We start from the raw sequence: 10,991 nt of genomic DNA, 5'->3' as shown, positions 1-10,991 counted from the left end.
TTTTTATATGAAGATATTAGGGTTTACCTTGATTATATTCTGGTATTGACTATCGCAAAATACAAATGAGCTTAGGGTTATATTCACCAATATAAATCTTTCAAAAGGCGGGGAGCGAAAAAATCCTTAAAATTTATTATTGGAGTGTTAATAAATTTTAAATACAAATATATATAACGTATTCTTGGTAACTTAGATATGGAATAAAAAAATTTTTTTTAAAATTGTTAATTAATGTCATATGAAAAATATACATTTATTAATACAGAAATTGTTTATCATTAAAAAAAAAAGGAGATTTTAGATATTTACGATAAAAAATAATATTTTAAGTCAAAAATTCATTAAAAAATTTTAATTTATAATATTTTATCTAAGCCTAGAATTAAAAGTTATATGAGTGTCTATAAAGTTCCCTTTATTATTTTTTTAAATAAAACCATCGTTAACCACATTTATATTTAGAATTTAATTGAAATGTAACAATTATCTCACTTTAATCAATGTAAACAGCTGGTTTCATCATCAATCGCGGTTATATATAAAAAAAATAAGAAATAAGATCAATAATAAAATCGAGGAGTATTTTTAAAAGGCTTGTAATCGGATATTTTGAGAGTCTCGGCAATATCTTCCTCGAACGATTTAAGTTTCGGTACATACGTTATTTCCTGGTGGTCCTCCGCCTTGGTGTCCTTAGGTTGTTCTGAAAACGCGAAACAAAAAACATAACATTATAGATTTCGTTTTTTTTCTTCCTATAAAGTATCAAAGAATCACTTTTTTGAAGGCTTAAAAAGTGCGATTTTTTTCGCCAAAATAAGAACTGTTTAATAAGCGGGTGAGTATTTATCGGGCCAATAAAATGAAAGAAGAGTGTTATAACCTTTCCAGAGTTGTTAAAAGATACTTTCTACATGGATCTAGATACAGATACAACGTCTAAAATAATATCTAGATACAGATTATTTAATCAAAAATCTATCTAGATACAGATACCACATTTTTATATCTAGATACAGGATCTTAACAACTCTGAACCTTTCAGACCCCATAAACCGATGACGTCGATATAAACCCCCCACTCTATTACTAAGAAATTACGATGGCGGGAAGGCAAAACGAACAAAAATGGAAACCTCCCAAGATAACCATAATGTGTTCGGGGAGAAGGAAAATTAACAAAATATCTTATTTATAATTTGCGCGAATATTTCGAAATTTGAAAATACGTTGTACTGAATTTTGGTAGAAAAAAAAAATTTTTGTTTGATTGGCGTATTAGAACGACGTAACCAAAAGAAATGTTAATTATTATGGCTTCCTATTCCCTTCTTGATCCGAATGAACCAACCTACACCTATCCAATTTATCAGCTTTATATATATATATATAAAATGCTTCCAACAAAATATTAATTTTAAATATATTTCTAATTAACTTAGATGAAGTGGAAACGTTATCTCTACGGGATAGAGTTAAATTAAAACCTAATAATAAATTTAGCTACTGAAGAATAAATTATTTTCTGAGGACCAATATTATGCCCTAACAAGTTATGGGATCTACGTAGAAAATCTGAATCTCTCAATTTAAATCAAGGGAACACAATTTAACCCTGAAAACATTTGTGTATAGCGTTTTTCATTTGCATCAAAAAAAATTGATATAAGATGTTAATATAAATTATGAAGTAGTTCAAAAACGTTCACTTTTAAAAATGCCATAAAATCTGGAGTGCAAAGTCATACAAGATATAGGTGTCGGAATCATTTCCGGTCTAAAACAGATGGTTCAAATTTAAGGAATCGCCTCTACATTTCCGATTTAATCGTGGATTGCGTATCCACGCCAAATAATAAATTGGGATATAAGAAACGAAATGTCGATTCGATATTCAATGTATTGGAAGAAGGAAAACAAGGGACTTTAAAGATTACTCAAAAAAAAAATATTAATTCAAATCAACGAGGAAAATATGTTACTTTTAAGTTATAAAATTACTAACCTAAATAAGTCGCTTTGGTTTTGTAATCGCGAGTTTCGTGAGCTAGCGATGGAACGGGTATAATCCTGCTGGACCTATCGGAGACTCTGACACTCTCCCCCTTTGCGTCAAACTTCCACGATATAAGGGTAGGTAGGCTTTAACAACGAAAGATACGGAAAACGAAGGAATATTTATTCGTAAAAAGAAAAATGGTATTCGTTAGAGCCCAGCCCATATCGGATCGGTATTTTGGTGGTTAACGATTCAAAATACTTACCCCATAAAATATCAGACAATTTTTGCCAGGAAACTTTTGGGTAATCCACCGTTAATCTTAATCTTATATAAAGCCAAATTTTCATGGCACAAGATTGTCTAAAAGTTCGTAGCGTATAGGTAATTCCGCACTATGTTCTGTGGACGTTTTAAGAAGGGACCCCATTTTGAAGTTCGCCATTGACCAAATACCAAAATTATAAAAATAAGTTTTTTCCTTGCAATAAATAATGAAAGAAAGAAAGGAAGGAAGAAAGCAAATTACTTATCAGCTGGGTCGACTAAAGCCACTTCGTCTAGAACTCTCAGGGGATGTTCCCTCTTTATCATCATCGGCTTGATGCCCTTCGATTTATCTTCCACCCTTATATATTCCTTTTTTTTCCATAGTTGGTAAAAAATATATAAATATCGCCACAATTAAAACTTTCCATAATACCCCCCCCCCCCCAAAAAAAAAAATTAAGATGAAACGCTAAAACTAGTGTTGTTAAACTGCTCAATGACATACAATAATAGCTAGAACTGACGACATTCATTAAAAGTGTTACATCAATGAAAACAGCTGTGGGAACGCTATTTTGATTACCCATCATATCATTATTAAAAAAAATTTAAAACGAGAGGGCCAAATTTATTCCAATGTTCTGACGCGAACTTTATTAAAGAATTGACTCATAGAGATAATAAGGAAGCAAGTTATCGATTTAATAGTAGTTTTTAACACGAGAATAATTTCTACATCGGACCAAAATGGCGGTTCCAGCTGATTTGCATTTCGACGACACTTTCAAATGCATTGTTACGAATGCATCGTCAGTCTAGGTATCATTATGTGTCATTGGCAAGCCTTAAGATTTCGCTCATAGGTGGCAACTAGTGTTGGTAAACGGCTAAGCCGAGTCGACTTCGCTGCGACTCGAGCCTAGTTACGACTACGACTCGAGTCGCAAGTCGTAAGAACTCGACTTTTTAACAACACTAGTGGCAACGAAGGTTTGAACATCTATTTTACGAAATTCTCGAGGCTTAGACAATATTTTTTTTCTAGCCTTAAATTATTGAGTTAGCAGTTTTTTTTAAGAATCGACTCATATCGAGCCCGTTTAACAACACTACATTTAAACCATTAAGAAATATATATATATCAGAGTTGTTAAAGGATCTAGATACTCTGTATCTGTATCTAGATAGATTTTTGATTAAAATTATCTGTATCTAGATATTATTTTAGACGGATGTATCTGTATCTAGATCCATTTAAGAAGTATCTTTTAACAACTCTGATATATATACTAAATATTTTACGCAGTTCAGGCCTTCGACGTAAACCCAGTTCCGTTCTTTGACGATCATGTTAACTATTCCTTGTTTTCCTTTGTCGGGGCCGACCAATATTTCGACCTTTGATTTTTAATTCCCCCAAAAAAAAATAATTCATAGCATATTTTAACAAAAAAAAAGCCTATAACTTAATGAGGCATTGTAATAATCATTATTCTACGACTCACTTTTTGGTGTTGTTAAGCTAACTCAGTATTTTTATCCAGAAACGCGAGCCTGAAGATTTTGCTCGTAGAAGGAACAAAGGAGTCTAGACATATATTATTCGAAAATCTAGAGGCTCGGGCAATATTTTTCTGGGACTAAAATATCGAGTTGCCGTTTAACAACAACCACTACTCCCTTTATTTTGGTATTCTTAATTAAATTAATACCTATACCGACATAAACAAGTGAGAGAAATTATGGTACTCCCGCACTCCAAAGAGCGGAGTTTAATAGTGGTATTTGATTGATGTATTTATAAGGGATCACTCCTACTTATAAAACTAACCCCCTCCATCCTTCCAGCTGGAAGATGTAGGTGAGGTCTGTTCCCGATATCGGCCTACTAATAACTCAATCAATCATACAAATTTACAATCGTGGGGGAGGGGGGGGGGGGTGGGGCTTAATAACCGCATCACAAGATTTGATCGTTAACATGTAAAATTAGTAATCGCTAACTTAATTCACTAGATGGTTAATCAGAGATCCTAACCGTAACCATTATCGGGTCTGTTCTGATTCGCTAAAAAAATAATAATATCGGTCCGACTGTAAAAATATTTCAAAACCGGTTCATAGGTTTTTATAAATTTTTGATCAATATTTCCTTTGAGACATCCTAATTACAAATATTTTCGAGTTATCAACAAATTTATCAAATTAATGAAGGAGAAAGAATAAATTCTATGGTCTGAAAAAACACTTTTCTCCAATGAGCTAATTCCGGGTTGGGTGAGCCCCGTTAAATAGTGATATTACAAAACCCATCTAAATATTTATCATATCAAAATTGATAAATTTATTAAATCTTTAAATCTTTAAAGAGTTGGGAATAAAACAAAAAAAGTCTCAAATTTAAATGGTTCCTGTTGGATCTCTGGTTAATATATCTAGTAGATAGAAACTAATGGAAAGAAATAATAATTAAGCCAAAATTTTTAGCAAAAAAAATAGTATTTCAACTGAGAAATGGAGTTGACTTGTAGAAATTTTTGAAAAAGTTATGAAACCCTAGCCTTAAAAAATTTAATATCCCTTGTAAACTATGATGTCATCCGCGGAATTTTTACCTCACGTATAATTTTGGCGGGGATTGTGTCAAGAGTATAAAAAACAGAGTTGAGTTTCACGACTCTTCAAAATTTAAAATCAATTGCGAGCAGGGTTGTGGACCCAAATTAGGGGTCAGATATTTAAAATTGTTTTGGTTGGGACATCTTGGGACCACAAACTAAACGGAGAGACCTAATCATGGACAACCCATCAAACCCGGGGTAATATGGATCCCGGGGTTGGTTCGGACCTCTTTTGCCCGTTATCCAAAATATATGCTAAATAGAGTTTAAAAATTCACGAACCCTTGTTCGAGTTCAAAACCCTGAATGCCAGACTTTCGATCAAGTTTTTCTCAAAAAAAAAATCCTTCGTGATTTTTATGGATTAAAAAAAATATATTTCATGATTTAAATCATAAAAAAAATCATAAAAATTAATAAATTGTTTATATAACTCTATCCCCGCGAAATACGTCCCATTTCGCTATTTTTTCGATGACGGGTGGCATCCTCTTCTTTTTCATGTTGAGCACCTTCCACCCTTCTTCCCAGGGCCTTTGTTCCCCGTACCAAAAGTAAGGTTTCTTTATTCGCTTACGTCCTTGTAGTCCTTAATAAACCGCGAAAATAAGTTTTTTTTTATAAATTATAATATAGTTATAGCGGGTAAGTTGGGTGATTCCGCTATTTTTAGGTCCGGCTAAAAAAAACGAATAAACCTAGTAATTTTGAGAAAAGCTATCACCTTAAGCCTCGTATTTTTTTTTGGTCCTTAAAACTATAGCTTAATCTTGATGGGAAGCGGAAATAAATTAACTAGCGCCTCAATGCTTAGCGAAAATTTTTCCGCTTCGCACCCGTAGATTAAACCACCGATTTTTTAGTCAATATCTAAATTATCGTGAAGAGATTTACATAAATTAATCTGAACATTCATTTTATCCATGATTTATTCAACAATTTCTCCAAACAAATTTTTTTTTTGGTTAAAATGCGACTTAATATGGGGGTGCCAAATAGAGAATGGGAAAAGTCTACCTGGCTGCCGAATGTCCCAGTTTATCTTTAAAAATCGGTCTATCTCCTGTCCGAAGGAAAAAAAAACCTTTATAATCTGTTATTCATTAGATTACTCCATTGTATTTCCTTTACTTTCTTTCCTTAAGGAAGGAAGGAAAGGAAGCACTTTATAAGTTTATATTTACATGGCCAGCCATTTCCATCCTGTCTAAGACACTTCTAGCATTTATTAAAATTAATTTTAATTGTTTATTTTATAAAAGTCTATGGCTATATATCATCATCATCAAAAAAAAACTACATTAGTATGAAGTCCGATTTTACTTTCCCAAGAAATTAGTAACAAAAAAATAAATAAGAGACTGGGCTCACTGTTCCAACACTAGGGTGAAAAATAATTAATATTTTACTCCAAAACAAAATACATTGATTTAATTTAGCGACTTCTAAAATAAGAATTTATTGGCCCAAGCCCACCTGTGGCAACTTGATCTAGCCTTTTGTTGTCAGCCTGAATTTTTTAAAAAAGTTTTCACTAATCAATTTTAATGTTATAAATTAAATGTTCAGAAATATTTTGGATAATTCTTTTTATTATAAATATATCGTATTTTTAAAAATGGCTTAATCAATCGGCTCAAAAAGAGCAATTTAATAAGTGAATTAATAGTAAATATTTCCAAGTTTTTGAAAGGAAGGAAATATAAAAATATTTTTTGTGCCAAGGCCTGGGTGACTATATCTTATTTGTGCACTATCTCCCTCTAGTATTTTAATTAAGATAATAAATATTAACAATTTTATCTTTATAAATAGCATCTATCAAGTCATTGGTGTCACTTTATATTTAGGGGGATTATAGTTGGTTATTTTAAAAAAAAGGTATAGATTCTTAAAAGATTATATAGTAAAATTGATTTAAGAACTTTTTACTAATATTAACATCTGATATGAATGGATCCATAAACAGGAAATAAATTAATTATTTATTATGGCTGAGAAAATTGGTGTTCAAGAGGTAAGCAAATAATTTAAACAGATCTCAGGAAGTATTGATTTTATTCCTAATAAATCTTTTTTTTTACCTAGGCCACTTAAAACCTGAGAGTAAAATATTTTTTTTAGGGAACCTGACTTGTTTGTCTAAGAGCACAACTCTTTATAAATGCAATTAAGTATATTTTGAACTAAAAATATTTAATCAATATTTTAAAGTTATATATTATTAAATATTCAGCAATAACTTTAATAAACTATTCTATTTATTTCAAAAAAAAGTATATGAAATTTATAAATTCATTTTGTATTGGGCATTCAATCAGCTAAAAAAATAAAAGAAATTTTATATTAATATATTTTAGGGCTATAGGACACATCTACTCTAAAGATGTTAAATATAACAATAAGATATAACCTCTATCTTCCGACCAGCTAGGAAAATGGCCATCAATTACTTTATCCACATAAGCTTTAGGAAAATTATGCCATTCTTTAAAATTGGAAAATAAAATTCTAGACAAATTAACCATGTGGAAAGTTTGTCATATCATATCATTTAAAAATTAATTATAGAAGGAATAAATGATTGACTTATAGACTCTCATTAAAGATTACCGTCAAAAAAGTGTCAATGTATTTAAATAATTAAATATAGAAACTTCCATAAAATATAAATAATTCTTATTTTATCTTTTATATAATATTTATTTTATTGTTTAAAACAAACTATGAACTATTTTATATGATGGAATCTCTTATTTCTATGGGCTATTATGTTAGTTTACTAATACAAAATAAAATCAGTCAACTATATCATGCACTAAAAATCTTCTTATACTTTCATATATTTTAAATTACATCTATTTTAGTTATTGATGTTCGCATTATTTCTAGAGAGTGAACCTTTTTTAATTTATAAAAGATAATTTTTTATCACTTAAAACTACAATTTTAAACATGGCAAATATATTGTCTTAAAATTGGTATTAGATAATTTTTAAAAAAGATTTATTCATAAAATTTTGAACGAATGTGAACGCGTTCCATTTTGAAAATGAACATGGAATACAAATGCGTTCTATTTTTTTAGAAATGTTTACAGCATAAAATGTTTCGACAAATATTTGATGAAAAATCAATATGAGAAGAATGTATCAATACATAGTTTAGTAAGCGAAAAAAGTGGTCATATAAATCAAACAACCCTAACACTCGGGTTTGGTAACGTGGGGGGGGGGCGAGTTGTAGTTTCCATTTTTTACATATATTTTATTATATGCACCGATATTTTTTCATATTATAATTACCAAATTTTTCAAATTTTTTTATATCCTATATATTGTTTTTTAAATTGCTAAATGATGTAACTATTTATACCTGTCGTGCATCCTCAAAAGTGTTTGAAATAACAGGTCACCTGAGTGATTGGCTAACATTCATTCATTCATTACCACGCCAGAAATTGCACGAAGTGCAATTTCATCACCCACCAGGAGTTGTAGCGTGCACCATGTATATTCACTAGTATATAGATCCTATGCATGATGTATACCCGTTTTATTATAGTGGACAGTACCACTATGTAGTCAGCTAGCATAGTAAAGAAGAGAGGAGTAAGAAAGAGGGGATCTATTAGTTCCGTTACCGGCAAAATAGTGTTAAGAATTGTAGCTAATATTAATAATAATAATGTACCTGACACCTGGTTAGATTTAAGAGATGGGGAAAAAAAAATTTCTTAATGTTTGGTAAGTATATCCTTGGAAGATAACGCAATGTCTATAGAATCCATGTTATTCACTATTATCATTATTATATTGAGCCTGGAGATCGTTATCATTATCAATATTCACGGTTTTAAGATTATCATTGACTTCGTCAAAAATCATAATTCCTATTGCGCCAGAACATAAGTTGTCATTAGCCTGGGGAAAAGAGATTGGAAATAAGGCAGTGTGAGGAAAAGTCTGATACGTCCACGATTCCTGCTCTAGTTTAAACCATATTTAAGCATGTATTGCAGATGTTCCTTTAAATGTTTCTTGTTTTTGCTGAGTGCAAGAAAATCTATAAACGTAAGATTGATCAAGTCCATGTCCTTCAGACATTTTGCCAGCCAATAGTATTTGGGGATTCTTCGCCTTCCATAATCCGGGGTCCACTCCATGGACGAAAATATCATATTATCTCGTGAATGTCTTAAGCAGTGGCCGAGTAATTCTAATCTCCTCAAAGGAATGAGTCTCTTGATAGGTAGGATGTCGCACCTGTTCCAGAGAGTTGTGTTTTTTGAAATATATATCATTCTCATTGGGTTCGGTTTATTTGTCTATGTTCGTATAAATTCGTGAATGTAAAAATATACAAGTTATGACATACATATCAAGAGGTATAAATCTGGTGCATATTTAATTACAATTGGCATAAATAATAATTATTTTACTTAATTACGTCAGATAACTAGTTTTATATTAAATTAAGTGTTTAGTAGCAATAAATGTAATATTTTATTTAAGTTTCAAGGATTGACTATATTGGGAAATAATTTTATATTGATGTGTAATTATTTAATCTTGTTTTAATTTTTGATTTAATTGAGATTCAGCCTAAAGATTTATTTTTTTTCTCGTCATTCAATTATTTTAAAATTATGCTTTTTTTAAAAGATTTATTTGATGAGACATATTTAGTTTAACTTTGTACTAAAATTTTGTTTATTTTTTAGTCATTATTCAATTCCATATACTTAACTATGGCATCTGCATTATTGCCATATATCATAGGCTACTCTGCAAATCTGATATATCTTCTAAAATTCATTAATAAATTTATGAAGAATATCTTTTTAATATATCAAAACTATAAATATATTTTAATTCTATTAAAGATTAAATTATTTTTTTTTAAATCATTATCAAATAAAAGTTGTTTTATGTTGCTCTTAATTTTTTATTTAGTTTTTGAATAATTTTTAATAGATTTGATACAAGGGTTTCCAAGGTAGCCATTGGTATGATTTATTTTAGAAAGAGCGAATAAAAAATGAATAATAACTTTTTTATGTTTTATTTGTTTCCACCATCAGATGGTAGGATACTGGAATCACAAAGTCCCATGACTTTGAAGTTTTACATCGATCTTGGAAAAGCTATATATGCCTTCTTTTTGGCCTTGTAAGCTTATAATATTAATTCATTGCTCACCTGTTTTATATGTTCGTACTTATTCATTTTTACTAGGGTTGCGCTGATTCAATATCTTCCTAAACCTGATATGATTCTTGCATTGATTTATAATTTTAATCATGTTTATATGCTCATTTATCTATTATTTTAGATATTATCTATATTTTACTGCCAGACATCAGTGTTATCCACCTGAAACCTGTCAGTATCATGCAGAAAAATTAGTAATAGTTCTTGCTTTCTTTCTATCTATCTTTATTTTTTTTCTTAATATAATTTTCAATTTGAGCCAGAGATGTACTGATGCCTTTTTTTTATATATGATACCAATATAGTATTAGCTGATCCCAAATGTTTATTGGAGAAAAAAAGGATAAAATTCATCAATATTATTATTTACTGTTAATATATGACAGCATTTTTATTCTTCTCAATTTAATATACTTTATTATTCTTCTCTTTTTTGGAATCAGCTGGTAACTTGTTAATATTGATTTTAGTAGTGGATGAAGGTAATTGTTATCTACCATGCATCTCTAGCTAAAATTGAATTTGAAAGTATTGGTTCATAAGATGTAAATATAACCATTATATAGAATATGGTCTCGAACCTAATATTTAGAATTGGTGCAACCTTAATTATTCACTGGATTTATTCATTCCATTATTAATAATTTGCTTGATTATATTTATTATATTACAATTTTTTTTCTCCACAAAAAAAATTTATATCAAAAAAGCTTCGAATCACTCCTCGGGGTAAGTTTTCACATTTGTTATTTTTATATTTAACATAATAAACCCTATCTCAGTTAGTGATCTGCATGGGGCCTAATTTTTCAAGCCCAACCCGTCCTGAGATTTTTTAAAAATTACCGGCCCAGCCCGGCTCGAATTTATTTGAATAGAGAAATT

At 30.1% G+C, this 10,991-nt stretch overlaps 1 protein-coding gene across 1 annotated transcript; it reads right to left on the bottom strand.

Moving 5' to 3' along the window:
• Positions 1 to 410: 410 nt before the first annotated feature.
• LOC135926247 (large ribosomal subunit protein uL24m-like) lies at positions 411 to 7,452 on the bottom strand. The gene is made up of 6 exons (XM_065462051.1): positions 7,307 to 7,452; positions 5,328 to 5,482; positions 3,575 to 3,670; positions 2,532 to 2,641; positions 2,009 to 2,145; positions 411 to 706 (listed from the first exon to the last, which is right to left on the bottom strand). Exons 1-6 carry the CDS (start codon positions 7,419 to 7,421, stop codon positions 564 to 566), a joined length of 756 nt encoding a protein of 251 aa, XP_065318123.1. The 5' UTR covers positions 7,422 to 7,452; the 3' UTR covers positions 411 to 563.
• Positions 7,453 to 10,991: the final 3,539 nt, after the last annotated feature.

The sequence above is a fragment of the Gordionus sp. m RMFG-2023 genome, chromosome 3, assembly GCF_954871325.1.
Source record: "Gordionus sp. m RMFG-2023 chromosome 3, tfGorSpeb1-WG-v2, whole genome shotgun sequence".
Taxonomy (NCBI): domain Eukaryota; kingdom Metazoa; phylum Nematomorpha; class Gordioida; order Chordodea; family Parachordodidae; genus Gordionus; species Gordionus sp. m RMFG-2023.
This window is presented reverse-complemented; position numbering and strand designations above follow the sequence as displayed.

Excerpts from the sequence above, each read along its gene's own strand:
- LOC135926247 (XM_065462051.1), bottom strand. The coding sequence starts at position 7,421 with ATGGTTAATTTGTCTAGAATTTTATTTTCCAATTTTAAAGAATGGCAT. Across the intron at positions 3,671-5,327 it reads ACGTATTTCGCGGGGATAGA|GTCGAAATATTGGTCGGCCC; the intron begins GTTATATAAACA and ends TAAAAATCAAAG. Across the intron at positions 707-2,008 it reads AACCAAAGCGACTTATTTAG|AACAACCTAAGGACACCAAG; the intron begins GTTAGTAATTTT and ends TCGCGTTTTCAG.